At 42.3% G+C, this 25,436-nt stretch overlaps 1 protein-coding gene across 1 annotated transcript in view; it reads left to right on the plus strand.

Moving 5' to 3' along the window:
• Positions 1-6,746: 6,746 nt before the first annotated feature.
• ADAMTS3 (ADAM metallopeptidase with thrombospondin type 1 motif 3) overlaps positions 6,747-25,436 on the plus strand; it is a 263,966-nt gene continuing 245,276 nt past the window's right edge. Inside the window, exons 1-2 of the mRNA XM_065914442.1 lie at positions 6,747-7,431; positions 8,730-8,757. Of these exons, the coding sequence (XP_065770514.1) occupies positions 7,363-7,431; positions 8,730-8,757 (97 nt within the window). The 5' untranslated portion in view covers positions 6,747-7,362. The remainder of the gene's footprint in view (positions 7,432-8,729; positions 8,758-25,436) is intronic.

Genomic DNA, 25,436 nt, shown 5'->3' on the forward strand with positions numbered 1-25,436 from the left:
TGAAATGAATATTCTTAAATCAAGAAAAAAAAAGAAAATCAAGACAAATGATAGGTATTTTTTCTTCACGTTTTGTCCCATGGTGAAACTATTTTTCTAAAAGCAAAGGATTGAATAAAAATCCCAAAGTCCCAATTTACCCTTGTCAGATACTGGTTTTCCTCTGTGGGAAAGGCTGTGGGAACATTGCCTCAACTGCTAGCCAAAGCACAAACTAGATTACCTAGTAGGGCTTTTCCATTTCTAATTTCCAGATCCTTATATTCATAAATTTTCCTGTTTAATTTTTGTGCTCTCAATGGGAGTCCCAAAACTCTGGTTAAAAAAAAGGTCCAAGATGAAAACGACTTATTCTCTGATAGTAAGGGGAAAAGAAAATCTATTCATTTCACTCTGTTAAGTTAGTTATTGTTAGTCACTCAGTCATGCCTGACTCTTTGCAGGCTGGACTGTAGCCCTGGACTGTAGCCCACCAGGCTCCTCTGTCCATGGGATTCTCCAGGCAAGAACACTGGAGTGGGTTGCTATTTCCCTTCTTCAGAGGATCTTCGCCATGCAGGGATTGAACTCAAGTCTTCTGCATTGTAGACAGAAGACTCTTTACCATCTGAGCCACCAGGGAAACTCCTGTTAAGTAGATACAGTAAATATTCACTCCCTCATTCATCCAACAAATATTCTTTGAGTGTCTGCTATGTGCCTGGCTCTGTTCTATATGTATGAAATGTTAGCATCTTAACTCCTAATCAATCTAATGCCGTGATTAAAGAAATAATAATATTAAGAGTAATGTATACATAGCGTGCTTCACAAATGAAAAGTCCATATTAATTACATAAAACAAGGAAGGAGTCTATATGAGAGAATGATTCCTGTCCTCAATTGTCAACAAAGTAATTCTATACGTGCTGCCACCCACCCCATTTCCTCATTTTGCAAATCTTGTAGCTGTGCTCTTTGAGGCTATAGACGGTGGAGTGTTCAGTTGCTCAGTCATGTCCAACTCTTTACAACCCCATGGACTGCAGCACGTCAGGCCTCCCTGCCCATCACCAACTCCCGGAGTTTACTCAAATGCATGTCCACTGAGTCGGTGATGCCACCCAACCATCTCATCCTCTGTCGTCCCCTTTTCCTCCCACCTTCAATCTTTCCCAGCATTGGGGTCTTTTCAAATGAGTTGGTTCTTCGCATAAGTAGCCAAAGTATTGGAGTTTCAGCTTCAGCATCTGTCCTTCCAATGACTATTCAGGACTGATCTCCTTTAGGATGGACTGGTTGGATCTCCTTGCAGTCCAAGGGACTCTCAAGAGTCTTCTCCAGCTTAACACTAGATTGGGAAAAAAGGGCATGATTTTCCCCAGACTTGCTTGGGGTATAGTAGTTAAAGCATTCTGCAACTTCTGTGGGATGGAAATGTGCCAGAAACTTGTAATTGAGAGTGAATAAAGCAGAGATCAATGCCCTCAAGGATCTTGCAGTTTAGAGAGGGAGGTGGATATAAATCTAACCAGTTATGATGTAGTAAAGTTATGTACTTATATTTGGAACAAAGTTAAGTAGTGAGTTTCTCATATTTATTTGACTATATGAAAAAATTAAAAAATTATAATCTATTTAATCAATATTGCCAGAAGGTCATTAAATATATTAAAAGTGTGGGAAAGTACTTCATTAAAATTAAAAACTTCTGCTCTGTGAAACTCAAGGTCAAAAGGATGACAAGACAAGCCACAGACTTAGAGGAAATATTTACAAAAGTCTTTTTTTTGTGCAAAAATAAAGATAAAGGACTGCTATCTAAAATATACAGAGAACTTTAAAAAATGCAACAAGAAAACAAAAAACTCTATGTAAAAATGGCCCCAGAACTTTTAACAGACACCTCACCAAAGAAAATACACAGATGGCAAATAAGCATGTGAAAAGATGTTCTTTTTCATATGTCATCAGGGGAATATAGATTAAAACGACAATGAGATACCACTATACACCTATTACAATGGCCAAAATATGGAACAGAGATGCACCAGATGCTGGTGAGATGCAGTACAAATAGGGACTCTTATTTATTGCTGGTGAGAACGCTAAATGGCATTGGCACTTTGGAAGATAGTTTGGCAGTACCTTACAAAACTAATAAAAATACTCTTAGTATATGATGCCATGATCATGCTCCTTGGTATTGATCCAAAGGAGCAGAAAATTTACATCCACATGAAAACCAGTACATGGATGTTTTTAGCCGTTTTATTAATAATTGACAAGATTTGGAAGCAACCAAGATATCCTTCAGTAGTTGAATAGATAAATTATGGCAGTACATTCAGACAACGGAATATTATTCAGTGCTAAAAAGAATTGAGCAATCAAGTCATGAAAAGACATGGAGGAAAATTAAATATATATTGCTAAGTGGAAGAAATACATCTGAAAAAGCTCCACAGTGTATGATCTCAACTCTATGACATTCTGGAAGAGGCAAAACTATGGAGACTGTAAAAGAGATCAGTGGTTGCCAGGGGTAGGAGGGACGAATCGGTGGAGGATAGAAGATTTTTAGGGTAGTGAAAATACTCTGTATAATATTATAATGATAGATATGCGTCATTATATATTTGTCCAGATACATACAGTGTATAAAGATAAAAGTGAACCTTAATGTATACTGTAGACTTTGGGTGATAATGATGTGTCAATACAGGTTCATCAGTATTAACAAATGTACTACTCTTTTGTTACATTTTTGGGGATGTTGACAACATGGTAAGCTATGCAGTTCAGAGGCAGGGAGGGTATGGGAAATCTTTGTACTTCCCCCTCAATTCTGCTGTGAACTTTAAACTGTTCTAAAAAAAACTCTCAAAAACAAAAAAAGTGTGGGGAAGATAAACAACAGAAACAACAAACCTATAAAAGGATTATTCACTGTAAGAAATAACAAAATTTTTAATTTTATGTTTAATATACAGTAAACATTAGGTATTAAAATGCTAAGTTATGAAAAGATAGATAGCACTGACTTGTCAGCATCAGAAAATACACACACACACAACTCTGCTTCGTTATCTGTTGCCAATATAAGAATGAACAGGTTAAAATATCCATATATCAACTGATTTCATGAAACTTTAGTCCTAAAAAGGATGACTTCACAATTAGGGAAACTACATAGACACAATTACTTTTGAAATTACTTTTTTACTTAAACCATATTTTGAGGGTTTCCCTGTTGGCTGAGTGGTAAAGAATGCACATGCCAATGCAGGAGACATGGGTTTGATCCCTGAGCCAGGAAGATCTCACAGACCGAGAAGCAACTAAGCCCAGTCTCCACAGCTATTGAGTCTGCTCTCTAGAACCTGAGAACCACAACTGCGGAGCCCACGTGCTGCAGTTACTGAAGCCCGTGCTCGCTAGAGTCTGTCCTCCGCAACAAGAGAAGCCTCTACAGTGAGAAGCCTGCGTACCGCAACAAGAGAAATGTTTCCTGTGCAGCAATGAAGATCCAGCACAGCCAAAATTAAATAAATAAAATGATTTACAAAAGCATATTTTGGAAGAAAACATACTCACAAGTATTGCTTTAGTATTTTATGGAGCGCATATTAGCATCTCCCACTGTAAGGTGCCTTTCTTTGACTTGTGGACAGGAAGAGAAAGGGTCTTAAAACTGAAAAATCAATATGAGCAAGTGTGTGGACGTGCGATGTGGCACGTGGGGGAAAAGGCACTGCTGCTGAGGGCAAAGACACATGCGAGGAAGGGCAGAGATTTGATGCGAGGCAGGCAGGCAGGGGTCAGTTTGTGATAGGAACTCAATAACTTCTTTGCCTTTTATTCCTAACGATATCTCTGGTAAACTTAAAAGTTCATAATCTTTTAGCTGTTTATATTTTTCTACTTAGAACTTGCCATATTTCATTATCACTAAGCTTTCTATATGTAGGCCATGCAGATTCACCTAAACAATTCTTCATTTAAGTCCTTACTAATATTCTAGACCATGTGCTCAACAGTTTACACGCAAGATTAGGCTAATTTTCATGAAGTTTGCAAAAGCAGTATTAGTAAACTGGTTTTAGAGTTGAGAACACTAAAATGGAATCTGTATGTGAATCCTACCTATCTCAAAGTTCACTTTAGTAATTGGTCTTTGTGATGATATTTCTGCAAGTGAGTTCCTCGGAGGACAAAGCAGGAGGAAAAAGCATTCTGTGATTATGTCAGTAAGAGGACCAGAGCACACTCCCTCTGTCTTGAAGATGCTCAATGCGCTTAGGATATTAAAGTCCCTATGTATTTCTGAAACAAAGAAACCCATTTCATTTTCTTCATATGAGCATTTTACAAACTGTCAGAGAATTCTTTTTTTTTTTTTTTTGGTAAAACATTTAACATTCCAGGACATACTTTGGGAAACTTTGTATATTGGAAGAAACTTATTAATAAGAACTCAACTTATTTAGAATCCAAGAAATATAAACCTTATTATATACTCTCAAATTAATGTTTGTCAGGATGAGGGTCATGAACTCATTGGGTTGTGAAAACAATGAAGTGGATCCTAAGCAGTATGTGGGAAACAAAGCAAATCAAATAGGATAGAAATACCAGGGTTGCATGTAGTAAGCACTGAGTCATGAAAATTTTTACTGGGGCGTAGTGTAGAATACATGTCTTTCCATGGTCATGGCCGAGACCATCTAAAGCCATTCCTTTTATGAAAGTTGCATGAATTGCTTGTTATGCAGGAATTATGATGATAACAAATGCTTGAACTGTATGAAATTAACTGTAATCCCATGGCTAACTAAAAAACTAGTTATTACTTAAAATTAGATAATTTTAGAGCTGAATTATCTCATAGAGGGAAAACCAAAATAGAGTTTTAGTGATTTGTCAAGGTCAGACAGCTGTTAGCTGGGCCTAGAGCACAGAGATTCTGATTTGAACACTAATATTCTTTTACTTGTCAGTATATGTGTGTGGGGTGGGTGTGGGGGTGTGTGTGTGTGTGTGTATTCCCACATGCTCAGTTGTATCTGACTCTTTGCAACCCCATGGACTGTAGTCAACCAGGCTCCTCTGTCCACAGGATCTTCCTGGCAAGAATACTGGAGTGGGTTGCCATTTCCTCCTTCAGGGGATGTTCCCAACCCAGGGATCGAACTCATGTCTCCTGGGTCTCTGGCATTGCAGGTGGATTCTTTACTGCTGAGCTACTAGGGAAGCCCCACTTGTCAGCGTAAATTGACATAATTTTTATGTATAGAACATGAGATTATTTCTTTTTAATAAGTAAGAAAAATAGGCACAGAATTCAGCAAATCATTCCCAGACAGTAAGTCAATGATGGGTTACAAAAATGCTTAAGGCTTTAATTGAAGGAAAAAAGTAATTTAGAGATACTTCAGTGCTGCAGTCTAATTATAATTCAAAGCTAATCACTAACTAACTAACCCGTTACTGGTGGGGCCATTCAGTTGTTTGGTTTCTCACTTGAACCAAGGTGTCCTGTATCCATGATTCTGAGAAGACTTAGTAGATAACACAGCAGTAAACACAAACCCTGCCATGTGCAAGCTAAAGATGCAACCTTTAAATAATGAATTTGAAGTATTCCCTCTAAGCGCACACCATGTTTTCTGAAAAGAAAAGGCACTATGACTTATCGAAGCATTCCTTAGCAAAACACCCAGTAACTTCTACACATGTTATTTTAGACAGGTTTCTGTGAGACTCCTTCCAGTGGAAGTTTTGAAAATTATACCTGAATTTGTGCCTATTCATTCTTCTCTCATGGTCTGAGCTGGGGAGGGAGTGTCAGAAATCGGTCAGTAGAAGTTGGAAATATTTCCTTTTCCACCTCTCTTGCTCCCTGGAAAGCGCCCACGAGTCTGCCCTAGGATTCCTAGGGCCTGTCCCTGGATTCCAGCAAACCCTTCTCAAGTCTCTGGAGCCCAGATTGGCGCTATCTCCTCCCAGAAAGGTCCGGGCCACAAAGGGCAGAAATCATTTGATAACTTAATCTTGGTGAGAGAAGAGACGCCCAGGCCTGTGTACCCCAGTGATAAACGGAAGCACCCGGGTGACTCAAGGAAGGGACATGGTAACGTTTAAAACTAATACAAACTAATAAGGCGTAAACAAGAACTGAACGGGGGCAGGAGCCATCCCCCCCAAACGTGGTAGGGGGCTGGTGTGCGGAGGGGAGACAGTGACTGAGTCTGGAGAACCTGGAGGTTCCGGGGCGGGGGTGCGGGCCGGGTTCTCCCCGGGAGGCCCGGCTGGGAGCGCAGGCAGGGTAGCCGGAGGCGAATTTCCTAAAGCCCAGGACCGACCCTCGGATCCTCCCGATTCCTAGAATGAACTCAAAGCCGGTCCCTCCAGGCGGGGCCCGCGGCTCCCCCGGGATCGCCACCTCTCCTCCGCCCCGTCGCGGGGAAGGAGAAGATCCCGGGATGGGGAGGGGTGCGGGCGGTGAACCCCGGGCACGCAAACCACTCCCCGCGCCCCCCCGTGCGGCTTCAAAGCCCGACCCTGCCTGGGGCCGGCCGCGGGCACCGGCCGGCCTCCCCACGCCTCCCGCGCCTGCAGCGCCCGCCCCGGGCCGCCCCGGCGGGCGCGCGGGGGGCGCGGGCCCCGGCCCCGCGTGACGTGGGCGCCGCGGCGGGAGGGGCCGCCCGGGCGCGGGTCGAGGCGGGGCGGGGGCGGGGGGGCTCCGGCCGACTTATTAGCGCCCCGCGGGTCGCCGGCAGCGAGCAGACGACCGCTCGGCGAGCCACAGGAGCCGGCGAGCGGCCCACTCCTCCCACTCCTCCGCCTGCCTCCTCCCCTCCGGCTCCTCCCGCCCCCACCTCGGAGCGAGCCGCGGCGGCGCCTGGCTCTTTCTCCCGCTCCCGCTCGCTCGTCCGTCTCTCTCGCTAATACTTCCCCCTGCCGTGCTCCCGGGGACCCAAGCATTCTCAGCGCTCACCTTAGGGACCCACGGTGCGCGAAAAGCCTAGGAAAAAAGCCGCTGCGGACAGAGAGAGTTGGAAGCCCCTGTCCGTCCCGCCCGCCTCTGCCGGCGCAGCTCCTGCCCGGCTCGCAGCACCTTCTGTCCTGAACACTCTGTTTGGGAGGACGGGGTGAGAAGGTGAAGTGGAAAGAACTGCAGAGCCGAGGGGGCCAGGCTCAGAGCTCAGATTTCATTTTCATTGAAGCCAAGCACGGAAGATCAGTTTTTTTTTTTTTTTTTTTTTTTAAATTCTGCATTTTCCCCCCCTTTTTTCCAAGAAACTTACTTTGGGGCGGGGGGGAAGGTTTTGCTCTGGGCATTTGCTTTGCCCAGCGGTTGAAAAGTGAACTCGACTCGTGATGGTTCTCCTGTCACTTTGGTGGATAGCAGCCGCTCTGGTAGAGGTTAAGACTTCAGCTGATGGACAAGTAAGTGGAAAATAATAACAATAAAATACTCAAACCCAACCTTTTCCCCGAAACAGTTCCTCCCCCTCTTTCCCCTCCTCTCTCTCCTCCTCCCCCCTCCCAGCCTTCCCCTGTTATCTGGTGCCTCCACGGTCGGTGTTTTCGAGGGCTGGGCGCCGCGTGCGGGGCTTTGGGGGATGGAGGGGGTTACACTGCATGGGAGCCCAGGCTTGTCACCCCTCGGGCTTCACTTTGCGGCATTCGGAACAATTCCCGGTGACCCGATTGCAGCCAGTTCGCATCCTCGCCGGGCCATCTGGGTTTCCCCTTTCCGGAGGGCGGTGTGGGCGCTTGAATGAAGTTCTGGACGCTGGGTCCAGGATCCCAGGGCTCCGACTGCTGCAGCCGGAGTCGAGTTCGCGGGGCTTTCTCTCCTGCTCACTGACTCACAGCTTTTTTCGGGCAGCCGGAGGCGGGGGTTTCAGGAAGTCCTTGGGCCGGACGGGGAGCGATCCAGTAGACACGTGTCCTGGGAGTACCGCGGCCGGGCTGGGGTTTGACAGTTGCGGAGGGGGGCCCCCGGGGACGTTTCCTGCCCTGCGTTTTCCTGGGCAGAGAGGCTGGAGGCGCCGGCCGCTCTGCTCCCCTCCCCCTCTGCACAACTCCTCCTCTTTTTAAAGCGAAGTTGAGAGCTGTTCTGTTTCTTTTCGGCCCAGCCCCCACCCTTGAAGCCTCAAGGTGAAGCCCGATGCTCTCCGAAGAGTCCTTGAGAAGGCTCGGCGGGACGAGCCGAGCCCTGAGTAGTCAATCACAGCAGCGCAGGGCCGCTGGGGCTCCGGGTACAGAATTTCTCCGTGAGTTTTTGTAGCGTCTCTTGGTCTGCTTGGTCTGACCATAGGGTGAAAAAGTAAGAGACTCGTTCTAGTTGCTGCCTGACCGCAAATCTGATCAATCAGGATTTAGACTTCTGTTTTACACGTATACATTCGGAGACTTGCTTTTCTACCCCTGACCCAATATCTGGAGTTTTCCGAAGAGAATATTGAGTGTCAGGATGTATTTTTGCTGGCTTCGGAAATGTTAAAAGTTAAAACGAGCAAACGACACCCTGTCCCAAATTGCTGTTGCATTGGCTCGTGCCCCCCGTCACGGGAGCCGTCTACAAACCGGGGTGCAGCGGTTAGGCACCAATCCCAGTCTCCGGCGTCGCCTGATTAGTCAGCTCCTGAAAAGCATTAATGGTAGAAATAAAACGCATGAGGTGATAAGATGAAACCCAGTAACTGTTTCTTTTTCTTACTTTCCCCCCTCCTTTCCAGGCTGGTAATGAAGAAATGGTGCAAATAGGTAAGCCTTATTCTCAGATGTCACTCTTATCTTGGTAGGGAATGAAGTAAGCTAAGCAAAATACTGTTTCTGAAATTTCTCCCATTGATGGTTAAAGAAGTAATTGGTGGTCCAGGAACATTTCTATTCTTCTCTTCCTCCTTACAGAGGAGGGAGTCACTTTCCTCAGTCTGAATTGTAGTGATGTAAAAATTGTCCTGCAGTTGGACTTTTCAGGTGTCAATTTATTGTCTGTCTTTGGACAAGCCACTGGTAGGGACTTGAAAGGTGATGGAGGGACTGGAAGAAGATACAGAGATAAATCAAAGGAAAGGAAATCAACTTCTGTAAGGTTAAGTGGAACACATTTGTTTAGAAGAGAAAGTGTAAGAATGCTACAAAGAAAAATAAGGTACAGATGATGGAAAGTTTTCTCTTAAAATTTTTTTCCAGCTTTGAATAATCCCTCTGATGACTTTTCTTACACCATCTGCTTTAAAATCATTATCTGCTATTGGGTAAGATATGTTAGGCGTTTTACAGATAACATCTAAAACCTCGGTATTGGAAACCGGTAAAGGACTTATTCCCATTTTATGGGTGAGGAGACTGAGGCTCACAGAGTGTGTCTTGTACAATGTCCCTCCAAAGTCCATGGTCTTTTTTTGAAGCTGTTTATAATAATATATTTGTTCTGAATTCAAAGACTGAAAGTCATCTGTCTAGAAGCTGGGCTCCATTCAGTCTTTTAAAAGATAATTTTCTTTTTGGCACAGTAGTCTGTGTATACTGTATTTGTCAAGTGATACTGTAGAGTCTACCAGATGAAAAGTTTTTATTATTGCAGACTTAGTTACAGATTTTTGCCTGATGTCATCTATCTGTCACAACTGCACTAGGAGGTAGGGACACATTTGTGTCTATTTTAGATTTGAAGGAAATGAAGCTTGAGAGGTTAAACAGCAACCTGCTATAGTGCATAGTGGAGAGATGGGGGACTCCATGGGTGTGAACGAAATGCAGGGGCCCCGAGATCCAGGCCCAGGGGCATCTGTATGTAGCCGCCTCTCATCCTGTGTCACAGTGCCCCCTTCCTACTCACAGCCTGGCATTGTTGGAACTCCTCCCCAGGCTTAGACCTCCACAGGAAGAGGAGAACAGATGGGAGGAGATGGACTGAGAACTGCACTGAAAATCCAATGTCTGTGAAGAGACATTTGTCATTTGTAGTTGATAGCATTCAGCCATCAACATCTTTTTAAAGAAGGAATTTTTCCTTTCTCACTAGTCTTCAAGCAAATAGGGAAAAGAAAGCTCTCTTACTTTTTATGTCTTCAACATTTGATTACTTAAATGTCCTAACATTTCAATATGTAAATTAAAAATCTATTTTGAGATTACTCATTCTACAAGGAATAAGATATATTGCTTTGATTAAATTTTCAGATAGACTCAGCATGCTCATATGTAAGAGGCCCTGTTGAGACAGTGGTCCAATCCTTTAGTTAACAGAAACTACTTTGGTATCTCTTGTCCTCAGGGAATAAAGGGGTACAGGTCTGCTTTACTTTGATAAAAGGGAGGTGAGTAACAGCACAGAAGAGAAGAGGTCAGGGCACTCTTAGATTGTATTGCTGGAGATTTATTTTCTCCTCTGCAAGTTTATTTGCTCTCAGCAAGTGCCTCTGCTTTATGAGATTTCTCTCTGGTTATTATCAGTTTTACTTACCGTTTTCAAGTTGAGTTGAGGGGAAGAAATATAGATGAAAGTGGACTTGACTCATGAATCCTGTGATAGCATCCTGTGGTATCATTTGGCTTTGGGTTATAATCATTTGTGTTTTCTCAAGAGGGATTTAAAATTTTATTTGTAAAATATATTTTAAAAATTTGATTGCAGTAATCAGATTTCATTCTCCTGTCCCTCTGCATCAGGGGACTGCTAACCTGGAGGTTTGGTAAAGTGTACTTTTCTACATATAATTAAGTCATTTTTTTCCAGTAATTGATTGAAAAGTAGTTTTGAATAACTTATTAGGAAAGACTAATAAGGTTAGAAAAATTAATGAATTTATATTGATCTACAAATTGGTTAGGTAAAATTCCATGTTTCAGAATAATTTGTGAATGTCTCAGGAAGAGTAAATATAAATAAATAAAAGACCACAAATTATTAGGAAGCTAAATTTAAAAAATGCTTTTTATATATATATATATGCCGGTGGTGAATATAAGCGTACACTTTGCTGATTCTTCATGAAGGGAACACTTATAGGTGATCGGCATCTGGATCAATAAGAATGTTACTAGTGCTTTTATCACTTTCCTAGCAGGATCCCCATATGAAAGGTGACTTCTAATAGGATAGATTAATTTTGCCAGTTTCTAAATGATTTTTATAAACAAAAATAATGTATGCTTTTTAGTATTTGCCTTAGGAAGCCAATTTAAAAAATATATATGTGATGTGCTTCAATCCTCTAGACTAGTAAAGCTTTTATTTAGCTGGGGAGAAGGCAGTCTGTGATGGGGGCAGGTTGGAGGGTATACAGATGTCACCCATGAAGTGTGGAGAAGGGCAGTCTGTGATGGGGGCAAATTGGAGTGTATACAGATGTCATCCATTAAGTGTGGAGTAAGAGATATGGCTTCTTTACTTTTTTCTCCACCCAATGGGAGAATGCCCTTTTGGTATGTGGGAAGGTATGTTTGGCTCTCAGGAAGACAGGCAAATAAGTTTTGAACTGTGACCTAGTCCTCTTCTCTTTTGTTCACCAGAGAGGAGCTGTCTACCTATCTACTTATCTGGTGGTGGTGGTATAGTCATTAAGTCATGTCTGACTCTTTGCGACCTCAAGGACTAGAGTCCACCAGGCTGCTCTGTCCATGGGATTTCCCAGGCAAGAATACTAGAGTGGGTTGCTGTGTCTTTCTTCAGAGCATCTTCCTGACCTAGGAATAGAGCCTTCATCTCCTGCATTACTAGTAGATTCTTTACTGCTGAGCCACCAGGGAAGCCTCATCTACCTGTCTACACCCATGTATACACATATACATACATGTATATACATATATACATACATACATACATGTATACACCCATGCATACATGCATACACAGTATATGTGTGTGCCCAGATGCTCAGTCATGTCTGACTTTTTGTGACTCTTTGGACTGTAGCCCACCAGGCTCTTCTGCCCATGGAATTTTTCAGTCAAGAATACTGGAGTGGATTGCCATTTCCTCTTCCAGAGGATCTTCCTGACACAGGGATCGAACCCGTGTTCTCCTGTGTTGCAGGCAGATTCTTTACCACTGAGCCATCGCCCATACACAGTATATACATACACCCACATATACCCATACATACGTACATCCACGTATATGCACACACATGTATGTTTGTGCACACACATACATATAGGTGCATATGTGAATGTGTGTGCACTATGTATACATGTGTAACTGTGTTTCATGAGATAGGTAGCATGCTTCTGTGACATACCAGGGAACTCTCATTTCTGACTCAGACTATGGGCTTGGTAGGTTGCCTAGGGTAATTGTGGACAGCTCGCTGGCTGGCCTGATGGGATAAGGAGGTTTGCTCTGTGACACATGTGGCTTAGGAAATAATCATAGCTCTGTAGAAACTGGAGAACCTGAAAAAGAATTCTCTGAGTCCTTTTGTTTCATAAACCACGGCTTTGAGATCACTTGAGTATCATCAGAGGAAAAACCACTGTGAGGCTTTGGTGTCAGCCACCTTCCCTCTCCCCCCATCCCACCCAACCCCCTCCCCTGCTCTTGGAATTGGGGCATGTCAATCTTTTTCTGCCCTATTACTGTTTCCAGTTTCAAATTCCATTGCATTTTATTCTTAACCAAATAAAGTTGCTAATCTTGTACTCTCAGATATCTGGTTTCCTGAGAAATAATTTTTCATTATTTACAGGTACTCATTTCAAGGTGAAGTGTGAGTCACTCTACCTTCTCCTTGGTGTAGAATAAGTAAAATAAGTGTTTTCACTAATATAGACCTTGAGAGAGCAAAGACTGTCTTGACGATTGCTGCATGTAAACAGGGCTTGGTACCTTGTGACTTTCAAATATTTGTTGTCCAGTGCATAGATCTAGTAACCAGGTTATTAGCATATTAGGATTTGCCTGTGTTCTGGTTTTCTTAAAATGTTCTTGTTCTGTGCCCTTTCCAGGTTTAATTGATCCCTAGGTAAATGAGTATAGAGACAATGGATGTACAGTTAATCATTCAGTGTTATCAAGGCTCCTTGTGACTTCCTTTTTCATTCCACAAAGCCAAGGACTTAGGCTTATAGGTTTTTTTATGTTTTTGTGTTTGTGTTCCACAGATATTTGTCAAATTGAATCAGAGTATGTGCAAGTTTGGAATGTCCACTAATTTTGCCCTGAGGTCTATTTGGGGGTAACTTGCCATGTTGCTGGCATCAGTGGAAATAAGATAAACAATGGCCAAAATCTGTCAATCCAGTTTGCCAGCAGCAACACTAAAAATGTGGTCTAAAGGAAGTTTAAAGGGATCCCTTGTAAAATTTAGAACTTCAGCCATCTAAGCCATTGCTCTTCTCTGTAACTCAAGATCATACACTTGACTTTACTGATTTAGCTCCTGCCCCTCCATTGAGCACCATAATGATCTAAGTTAAGTGCTTTAAGTGTCTTATGTAAAGATGTTATTAGATGCAGTATGTTACCTGTCACTGGCAACTTATTGCTCTTTAGCTGAGCTGTCTCTTCCCCATACTTCACTGTTTTCTTTTGTCATTGTACCGTATAATCATGATATTGCTCAGAAATGTTATGAAATCTCCAGGGTCGCCTCTGTTTCCGGGATGATTATCTTTAAGCACTCTCTGCTTATGGGCAGCCAACCCAGATTACCTTGGAAATCCCTCAGGGACAGTTCCAAATTGCCTGCTGAAATCATGAGTGGTTTCGATATGAAGAGTGTGGTTATACTGCTTGGACTGGATCTGTTGACAGTGAGGACTTAAATGGAACCCCAGTGCTTCCTCAAAAAGGATTGCTATTACCAGAATTTGGGGACCTCTCATCTTACACTTCCTCTAATAAGAGATCAGCTTTTCCTTTTAAGCTGTGTTACTTCTCTTCTTAGTCGTTGAATTGTGCTTTTTAATTAATCAGTTATGGTTCTGATTATAGATGCTTTACACGTGGCCCTTGTGGTTATCATCTTTTTCTGTATTCCCCGGGTTTTAGACAATCATTCCAGATATCAAGCTCTTGTTATAACTTAGAATATTCTTGTTCAGTCTTCTTTTAATACACAGATTGTGGACTTTTTTGTATACCTGTTTTTGTTTTGTTTAATATTTTAATATAATTTTCCATATCATTACAAACCCCTCATAAGCATCATTAATTAACCTTAATTTATGTGGTCATTTCCCTAATGGCCTGCACCTTCTTATGATAATGAATGTTGCCACACGGTGTTGTATGTAAACTATTGTTCACATTTCCAATGACTACTTCTGGAGAGAGTCCTAGAGGTTGATTTCTGAGTAAAACCAAATTAACAGGGTGCATTTTGACAAGTGACCTTTGAAGAAGTTTCTAAGACCTGAACTCTGACTAGCAATATATAGGAAAATTTTGATTTAAAATATTTTAGTTTTAGATTTGGTTCTGCTCTTCTTGTTGTTTGAACATAATTTTAAAATATTTGGTTATTAGTCTCTGAAAGATGCAATGAATTAATCATTTTTTTAGTTATCAAGTACATCCAAATGTGAACCATTATGGAGAAGGGAAAGGCTACCCACTCCAGTATTCTTGCCTGGAGGATTCCATGAACGGTATATAGTCCATGGGGTTGCAAAGAGTTAGACACGACTCAGAGATTTACACTTTCACTTTGATATTATGAAAAGGTTTTGTAATTTTATCAGTACTGGAGGATGATTTGTCCACCTCCTAGAACAGAATTTCAGAGATGTATATTCTTTAGAATGCCTAGTAAAGAGTGGGAAGTTTCCTAGCTTAGGAATCTCTGTTCCCACATGTAACTGATCCATCCAAATTTTCTGAATATGTTTACACATTTTGCTGACTCACTGTAAAGCCCTAGGAAAGATTTTGTGGTAAAATGTCAGTATCTTGTGTGTAAAAATGAGTGCCACAAATTCAACATATGATGAATCTTTTTGGAATTTAGAGCAAATTGTGAGCAGCATGAAATAGTCTTGTTCTCAAAGTAACTGATAAAACAAAAAGAGTATTTAGGAAACTTTTAGAAAGTAAAGTAGAATTAAACATATGGATCTTCAAATATTTGGATGACAAATCACATTGCCTACAATTTTCTTCATATTTAGTACATATATTTTTGTATGTACTAATGCACACAAATAAAGATAAAAGAATGATTGAAATGATTATTCATGTGAATTTGCATTGTCTTTCTTTTATATGTAAAATCCTTTGGTTTTTTTAGAAGTAGAGTCCATTCCTTAATCTAAAATCTAACCAGTGTATGGATTTGTTGGTCATTCGCTCAGTTGTGTCCAACTTTTTGTGACCCCATGGACTGCAGCACGCCAGGCTTCCCTGTCCTTCACCATCTCCCAGAGTTTGTTCAAACTCATGTCCATTGATTCAATGATTCTCAGAGATGATCCAACCATCTCATTCTCTGTCATCCCCTTCTCCTCCTGCCTTCAATCTTTCCCAGTATCAGGGGCTTTTCTAATGAGTGGGCTTTTCATATCAGGTGGCCAAAGTATTGGAGCTTCAGCTTTAGCATCAGTCCTTCCAATGAATATTTAGGATTGATTTCCTTTAAGATTGACTGGTTTGATCTCTTTGCAGTCTAAGGGACTCTCAAGAGTCTTCTCTTAGAGGACCAACTAATATTCATTTCCTCTCCTCTGTTCAAATGGTCAGCGGCACAGATGCTTTTCACTGTGTGGGTTAAAATCCTGACTGTACCACTTTCTAGCTGATGACCTTAACCTGTAAAAGTGTCCTTATCTTGTATGTGACAGAAGTATTCTATTTCATAGAGTTTTAAAGGATTCATATAATGCTGCCACATGGTAAGCCAGCTAGAATAATAGGTATTATTATTACCTATTACCCATAGGAATGTCTTAGTCTTGCGCTTTTTAGAAAAGCACTTTTACTCAAGGAGAGCTGCCTCGCACTCGTCCCTGCATTTCTAATGGGTATGCCCGCCACCATGGCTTTCCAGGTACCTTAATTTAGTCTGTCATGGACTTCTACACTATCCAGCCACTCAACTTACCATGTGACAGCTCTTTAAGAGTTCTGTTTTCATGTATTAGCTTCATGTTGGCATTTCAACATAGTGTTGCTTAACTAATTGGAATATAGTAATAGAGGGAGGAGTTGAATAAAGAATAGTGCAGAAACAGTTATTCCATGTGGATTCCACACCAACTATATTTTGTATATACTGGACATAATTCTTTCTTCATTTCACTTTGTTTATTGAAATCCATTTTTCCATTTCACTGAGCAAAAGTTACTATATTAATCATGACTCCTTGGGATGTGAAAAACAGGAACGCAGTTGATAGTGGTTAAGGAAGACAAAATTGATCAGACAATCAAAGCCAGGTATAGCTGGATTTGGTCTCGAATAATGGCAAAAATCAATCTCCGTCTCCCACCATTCCTCCTCTGCCTCCCCTTCTCTCCTTCTCCCCCCTCCCTTTTCTCCCTTCCTCTCTTTCTTCTTTCTTTCTTTCTCTCTCATTTTTCCTTTGCGTTGGCTTTATTTCTCTAGTAGCATAAGACTGTGACCCTCCAAGATCCAAGTTGTGGCGAAGACCATCACCAGCAACTCCAGGCTCTCATTCTACCTTTCACCCCACTAGACCGGACACTTCTCTCCCGGCAGCTCCAGGAGTAGTTCCTGGTAGAGCTTTTATTGGCTACTCGCCTTGAGTCATATGTCGTTTTTTTATCATTAGGTGTGGAAAATCATTCAGTGAATGTGTGTCCACCAGAGCTGCCCCTGTCACTCACTTTCCTGATTTCCATCCTAGCTGCCTAAGCCCAGAGCCCTCTCCTGAACCCTATGCTTGCAGACCCTTCACCGCAATATTACCTATTGACAGCCCTCCTCCTTGGGAATTGGCTCTGACATCCCAGAGAAAAGAAATGGAACCGGCAAGAAGAGTCTAAAATGTTATATCTTGGGATGGAGGGAGTTGGGTTGCTGCTAACACATGGAAAAGTTCCCTTTTTGTTGTCTTTACCAGTATTAATTAGATGTGCATGTGCCAGGCTCTTGCCAAAAAAAAAAAAAAACAACAAAACTTATTTTCAAGCCATGCCCGGTGCTCAGTGAGACAGTGCTCAGATGAGCTTGGATTGAGCTGTTTCATTCTTGATGTACAGAGACTGGGAGTAGAGCGTGAGACAGTGAACCTGAGGGAAAGCTGAGGTTCAATTAAAGAGCAAGAGGGGATGGATGCTGGGAGTCACAAATGTCCAAAAACACCACAGCTGTGAGGACTTCCAGCGCCTTGATGGCAACTGGTAGCCGTGGACGGCAGAGGAATGGACCCGCGAGGTGTCTGTGTCTGAATTCCTGGAAGCTGTAAATACATTACATGGCAAAGAGGGATTAAGCCTTCAGATGGAGTTAAGGTTGGTTATTTCATATCAGGTGGTTTTTCATACTTTTTGTCATACCATGAACCAGACTATTTTAGATTTGGAAAAAATAATTACCACAAGTAACATTTCAGTGAAAACCTTTAAAGCTGCTATCCACATTTCTTATCTGTCATATTTTCCTCAGTCTTTGGCCCTGGGGATAAATGCTACTTTTCCTGGCTTTAAATTCTAGACTCAATATTAGTCTCTAAAAGTATTATCCATCAAAAAATTGTAAGACGTATGAGAAATATTAATTTTTAGAATGTCTGATATTTCTCTTGCGTCTGTAAAATTTCCAGTGATGATAAACGTAACCAATAGAAGTGCTTCTTAAAAACTGAGATTGGAATGTTAAGATTTTAGCATTTAGGCCTCACTTAATCAAGTAAAGGAGCATCCCAGGTGACGCAGTGGTAAAGAATCCACCTGCAATGCAGGAGACACGAGAGACGAGGGTTTGATCCCTGGTTGGAAAGATCTCTTGGAGGAGGAAATGGCAACCTGCCCCAGTATTCTTGCCTGAAAAATCCCATGGACAGAGGAGCCTGGTGGGCTATAGTCCTTGGGATCTCAAAGAGTTGGCCATGACCGAGTGACTTAGCACAGCACCAAAAAAAAAAAAAAAAAATCACTACTTGTTAGCCTGTTATTGATTATTTGATCATTTTAAGATGTAGCAAGCAAAGAAAATACTTGGATATATTTCTATAAAATAGTTTTTCTTTTCTCAAAAGATCTCCTCTTACCTGATTTCATGTTCTGGAATGCTAAAGAATGTGCTGTTCTTTCCTAAATGACTCTCTTGAACATAAACATTGTGCAATTGCAACAAATATTTATGAAAAAGCCAGATTTAAAAAAAAAATGAGAAGAATCTTAAAGCGCACAAGTATTTGTTCTTTCTTAATAATAAGTATTAAAAAACGCACCCCCCCCCCCCAAGAGTTGTGAAAATAGGTCTGCAACTAAATCAAAAGACATCAGCGTGTTTCTCTGCCTTGTGGTGATAACGGCTTAGAGGAGATGAAGTGAGCAAAGAGGAATGTGGCTGCATTCAGAATTTCAGCCTGTAATCACGATTAATTTTTAGTTGCCTTTAAGAGAAGATGTGTCCCCATCTCCGTTGGTGTTTACAGCCTGGGTGAGGCCTCTGGCATGTGACGTCCTCTTAATGTCCACTCTTCACCCCACTCACATCTCTCTTGGAACAGCTGGCCCCTGTCATTTCTGATGAAATTCATTCTCTTACCCTTGGCTCAGGATTTGGAAATGTTGTTTTTGGAGCGGCTTCTTGAGCAAATCTTGAAAATGCTTATTTGATTTCATTCTTGTGGCCAGATTGTTGCATACTGAGAATTTATACCTGATAAAGGAAATTGCCTGTGTGACTGCCTCTATAGTGGGGCAATCAGCCAGTTCGTGGGAGAGAATCCCCACGATTCTCTGACTCGGGTGATAGAGCATGGGTTTGTAGAGCCAGTTTGGACTTCAGGCCATTGGTGACACGGCGTTCAAGATCCCTCCTAACCACCAGAAACAATAGCTTGGGTTGGGAATGGGGAGGGAAGAGGCCCGAGGGGAGCTGGGACACAAGTGACTTCCTTCTTCTACAGCCCTAGCTGGATGGGGATAGTAGCAGCAGCCAACTTTACATTCACTGAGATGTTCTTAGATGGACCAAGCCCTTTATGTTGTTTATCTCTTCCTATTTTACAGGCAACCTGTCTGAGCCTTATATTTTCGTAGTTTTTTCGCAGGATGCCAAAGAGCACATCGGCTTGAAACCAGCATTCAAATGCAGTGCTTTTTGACTCCAGACTTTTCATATTCAACCATCATACTCCACTTCCTTCTGTACTTGGGAATTAAAGCCACGTTGGGCTTCCCAGGTGGCGCTAGTGGTAAAGAACCCACCTGAATGCAGGAAGCATAAGAGACATGGATTGGATCCCTGAGTTGGGAAGATCCCTGGGAGAAGGACTTGGCAGTCCACTCCAGTGTTCTTGCCTTGAGAATCCCATGGATGGAGGAGCCTGGCAGGCTGCAGGTCATAGAGTTCCAAAGAGTCAGACATGACTGAAACAACTCAGCACGCAAAGCCGTATTGCAAACATCACAAGTATTCCAAAATTCTGTGTGCCTGGGGTAGCTTTGGTTTTAATTAGATCAGCAAAAAATTGCTGTGATACATGAGAACCTTAGAAGCAGCCATTTTTGGTCCTAGCACTGTTGGTTGTACTACTGAAGGCTTCTTTTCTCTTGCTGTTCTAGATTGTGGTCTTCGTAATGTGCTGGGGACATCTAGTCTCCTCTGGGAGACATTTGTGTAGCATCCTACAACATATTCAGAAGGATACCAAGCTGCCTGTCCTCAGTTGTGAGCGCATGTGGCCAAATGTGTGAAGGCGTTAAGATGATCCCAAAGCTTGGGGTCATGCTGAGAGAGCCCTCTCCCCCAGCATCCCCACTTCCAAAAATAGATGTTAATTTCTCTTTTCCCCAAAGACTGGTGTACACTGGGGATATTAAAACACATTTAACATCACACCAGTATTCTTGCCTGGAGAATCCCATGGATGGAGGAACCTGGTAGGCTACAGTCCACGGTTCTCAAAGAGTCGGACATGACTGAGCGACTTCACTTTCACTTTCACTTAACATCACACTTCTGCCCCTAAATTGCTTAAAATCTCTGAAAGGACATGACATCGTCATGTAACTTCTCATCCATACAGATTTATTTTATAACTGTTATGGAGACAGTGCGTGACACATCTAGGAAGCTTAGACCATGAAGTCTGTACTTTAAGGCAAGTAAGCAGGGAAGTTTTCTTGGAAAAGCTGGGGCTTGAGAAAGGCCATGAGGCCTGGGTTAGATTTGAGTAGATGGATAGAAAGCAACAGATCTTTCAATGCAATAGAGTGCAGGAGTCTCTAAAGGCAAGAGTGATTAATCAGTAGTGTGATTAAGGTGTAGTGAGCATATTAGCATGTTGCTTTAGGTAATATGGGAGACGATATCAAAAAGAAGTTAGGGGCAGAATGCAGAAAGCCTTAAATGACAACTTAAGTTTTCGATTCAGGCTAAATTACCTAACTGTGAGTTTCAGTTTCTTATGTGTGAAGTGAGGGGATTTGATGAATAGATAGTATCCTAAGCAATTTTCAGTCTGACTTAGAAATAAAGATATCAGTTGTCTAATTAATCTTATCCTGAAATAATGATCAGCTAGTTGAAACTATTCAGGGAAAACATAACAGGGTGATATTAATTCCTGACATTTATTGAGCACTTACTAAGTGCTGGATGCTGTGTTCAACACTTTGGATTAGGCCATTCAATTCTTACAGCAAGTCTAGGAATTAAAGTCTATTGCTCTAATTTTTTCCAGTGAGGGATGACATAAAAAGTCTTGGTGTCCAGAATCACAGTTAAACATACTCCTTTGACCTGCCTGGTCTGAACATGTTGAGAAGTAGCAGATCTGAAAACACGGTGAAAAGATCTCTTACAAAAGAGCCCAGGGTGGAGCCGAGGCTCTCGCACGGGCAGGCAGTGGGCCAACTCACAGGACACCTCACCCCATGTGAATGTGTCAGGACTGCTGGGCTGAGACAGGGCCTGAACCAGGACAAGGGGGCATGCATTGAAAGAGAACAGGGCCCTTATCAGAAAGGACAGGGTCCTTAACAGGGTCCTTCCTTCCTTTCCGGGAAGAATGATGGTGAGGGTGTGCTGAGCTTCACAGGCTGCTTATTTTTCCCAGACTGGCTATTCACATCCATCATGCCTCTTCACTGGGGAAGAGTGAGTTAAAGAGGCCAGAGAGGCCGGGATATTCGGAGAAAAGTCTTCCCTCACAGAGAATGGGAGCAGGTGAAAGGCACTGCGCCCCTACCTTAAGGAAGCATGATGTTTTCTACTTGAGATGCCTTAGTTGTAAGAAAGAGTCAGGGATGAGATGGTTTTTCAAGGTCTTGTTTATTTTTGACTGTGTGGTTATAATTCTATGAATAACTGAAGGGATCGCAGAGGAGGGGCTAATTTCCTGCCTCTGGTTCCTCAGTACGAGGGGCTCTGTGTTTGCATTCCAGGAGGTCTGTTTTAATGATTAGATCCACTTTTGTTGTTGTTCTTAGTGGCTTAAAATGTTAAGTTTCAGGATATTGTGAAATGTTTGAATTTATAGGCCAGCAGACACTGTGAGAAATATCCCCCACATTTTCAAGCAGATTCGGGCTATAGAGATTTATGACAACTTGTGTGGTTTGCTGTCATCGATCACTTGATGATAATTACTGTTTGAGGAAAAGAGGACACATTCTAATTTTTGCTGCTTCTTTAGGCTCAAGTTGCTCTCTTTAGGCTCAAGTTGCTCTCATTTATTCATTCACAGATGTTTGTTGGGTGACTTTAGAGTGAGTTTCAGGCACTGGAGAGCTACAGTGAGGAGAGCAGATACAAAGTCCTACACCCTGAAGCTTGGATGCTAGCAGGTATAAAGAAACAAGGGTTTTGTTGGTGGCTCAGATGGTAAAGAATCTGCCTGCAATGCAGGAGTCCCCGGATTGATCCCTGGGTTTGGAAGATCCCTTGGAGAAGGGAATGGCGACCAACTCCAGTATTCTTGCCTGGAGAATTCCACAGACAGAGAATCCTGGTGGGCTACAGTCCATGGGGTTGCAAAGAGTTGGACATGACTGAGTGACTAAGCATGCACATTAAGAAGTGATCAAACAGACGTATATAAAATATATAGTGTGTGAGATGGTGACAAGTTTTGTGGCAAAAAGTAAAATGCAAAAGCAGGATAGTCATGAGACAGTTGCTGGGGTCAGGAAAGACCTCAATGGCAGGGCCAAGTTTAAGTGAAGACCTGATGGCATAGAGAGCTGAGCCTTGCAGTTGTCAGGGGAAGATATTTCAGTAGAGGAAATGGTGAGCACAGTGACCTTGAGGTGTGAGAATTCCCAGTGCTGGACCTTGCGAGCCATTTTGCTCTGAGTGAAATGAGTTTTGAGGAGAAGGGCGACATGATCTTCCATTTATATTCCTCTGGCTCTGGCTTGAGGACGACTTGCGAAGGGGAACATGGTGGTTTGGGCTAGGGTAGCAGCAGGGGAGGTGGTGAGCAGTCATCAGAGTCTGGATGTATTTTGAAGGTAGAGCCAATAAAATTTGTTAAAAGATTTTGTGTGTGGTGTGAGAAGAATTAAGGATGATTTAGTCAAATTTTTGGTCTGAGTAACTGGGAGGATGGGGTTGCCGTCTACTGACATGGTGAGGAGGTGCAAGCTTGGGAGTGGGAAGGTTGGAAGTTTACTTTGGATGTGTTGACATGCCTAGTGGCTATGCACAAGGAGAGGATCCAGGGGCAGTTGAATTGATGAGAGAAGAGCTTATGGAGGAATCCTGGGCTGGAGACATACAATGGTGAAGGCATTGGAAGTCACGAGACAGAATGAGTACTCCACCCTAGGGAGGGTACATGCAGAAGAGGAGTCTGTGATCAGGTCCTGCGGCGCTCCAGTGTGTTCCAGTCATGAGAACAGAGGGATGTGGGAAGGGAGAATGAGGAGAGAAGGCCACCGAGGAAAAGATGAGAACCAGTAGAGGATGGTGTTTCGGAAGCTAAAGAAAGGGGGTGTTTCTTAGGAAAGAGAAACAGAGCAAGTGAGAAGATGGAGTCTGGACCACCGGTTTTAGCACTGTGGGGTTACTAGTGACTTTGACAAGAGCATGATTGGACTGGGTTCAAGAAAGAACAAGTTTGGGAAGAGAGGATTTGGAGAAATCTAATACAGTCAATTTTTTGGAAATGTTTTTCTATAAAGGGCAGCGAAGTATAGAAAATTAGTTAGAGATGGATGTGGCATCAAGAAGGTTTTTGTGTGTGTGTTTGTTAAAGATGGGAAATATGGCAACTTATTTATTTGCTGATGGGGACGATCTAGTGATGGGGAAAATTGATGAGGGAAGAAAGAGAGGACAGTTGTTGAAGCTGTCTTGCAAAGGCAAGAGGGGCTAGGTTGTGTACACAAGTGGAGGCTTTGCTCCTAAGTAAGACAACAGACAGTTCATCCATACTGGGGATGGGAGAGCGGGATGGACCAGGCATGCAGAGATGCCAGTGGGTTGTATCAAATTCCCTGCTTCTGAGTCATGCTTGGGTAATTAGTGACCATAGGGTGACTTTACCGTGGCCCCGGCTCTCTGTGCTTATGGAGCTTATGGCTCATACAAACCTTTACATGCCTATAACGGTGGCCCTTCAGCCATCCGGGATGACAGTTGTAGAGTTTTGCACTTTATTTCATTTATACTTTTTTGGCTACATCGCAGGTGTGTGGGATCTTAGTTCCCAGACCAGGGATCAAACACATGTCCCTTGCATTGGAAGCTCAGACTCTTAACCACTGGACCACCAGGGAAGTCCCTAGTTTTGCATTTTAAAATTGCATGTAGGTAATATTTTAATAAGTAGCTAATTTACATTTAAGTTAAAATAGTGAAAACTTGCAGAATCCTTTGGATTTAAATGTTAAGCTCATTTAAACCTCTCCTAGGACGTTAGAACTATTATAACCTCTAGTTAGCAATTGAGGAAGCTGAGCCTTTAGAAAAAAGAACTTGCTCAAGTTCATGTGTTGACTTGCTGCTTTTTGACATTATAATCTGTTCCTTGACCATAAGCTGTATTGCTTTGTGGAAGTATTTGGTCCTGTGAAATGTATCATTTCTGAATGCAGTAAATTAACATTGGTTTGCATATGTGATTGTAGCATGAGATTACCACTGATAACGTTGAGCTTTACCCACCCCATGCCTTTATTTTTCTCCCCAAGACCTAGAATTTAAGAGCCTTTTACAAAGTTTTTGAAGCTGCAGTAGAGGAAAAATTGGTTGGTTGGCTGCAGATAGGCCACCATCATTCTTGTAGTTTTCCTTTATAACTCAGGTCTGCAATTAGAACTTGCCAGCAAGATGTTCCCTCTATTCTGAATGAGAGTGTGATTTTCAGTGTCAAGGTGATCAGAAGTGAAAATTTTCTTTGGCTCCTTGTTTGCTATATGTGAGGCTTTCTAGGTCTGCTTTCTCATTTATAAACTAAGGGTAATACCTACTAACTGTGATTGTTGTAAGAATTAGAGAAGGTGTATTCCCCAGGACAAAGCACAGTGCCTGATTTTTATTCTGTAATAAATGGCAGGTGACTGGGTAACTCCTTTGTCAGTTCCATTAACTACTGTCCTGTGGGGTGGTAGCTTGAGGGAATATTAAATACATCTTTTTCTTTAATTCTCACCTGGAAAACGACTCATTCAGAGTTTAATTTCATAAGTATTTCTTATGCGTACATTTTAGGAATGGTTTATTATTTAAGTTGGAGAAGACGAAGCTCTATACAAACATACCATCTTTATTTTGAATAAAAGTTCAGAACATATTGTCTGACAGTGGAAAAATGGATTCACCCCAGAAAATCTAGGATGTATGGTTTACTCAGCATGAAACTCTGGGTATCCTCTTGGATGTGAAGCAGATGCCCTGCATTTTTCCTAAATTTTCTAGTTGTCCAGTTGCTTAATCCAGGCATCAGTATATTGTCTAGATTTTGGTGGTGTGAATTCCCTTCAGTGGAGATGAGAAGTCCATGCATTAAAATGAAATGTTCTTCCGTTCCCCGAAACAGTAAACTGATGGTTAAAGAAAGAGTTAGAACTGGAATCATTGGTGCAGTGAGATGCTCCCGGGCCGTGGATAGTTAAGTCAGTGTGTGGATCAGCAGAGATGAAGCAAATGTTCTCCAGTTACCCGCATTACTAACTCATACATAGTAAACACATCCTACTGATAAGAGACCCTAAGTCTTGTATGAGATGATACTGGGAATACTGAGTTAAATGGGGAATTCTTTGTCCTATAGGAATTAGTTTGCGGTTGGCTGTGTCAGTCCACCTCCAAGAGCCCCGTTCATCCCTTCCTGTGGAAACTTCCCCCTCCATCACC

Source organism: Muntiacus reevesi, chromosome 22, assembly GCF_963930625.1.
Source record: "Muntiacus reevesi chromosome 22, mMunRee1.1, whole genome shotgun sequence".
Lineage (NCBI taxonomy): Eukaryota > Metazoa > Chordata > Mammalia > Artiodactyla > Cervidae > Muntiacus > Muntiacus reevesi.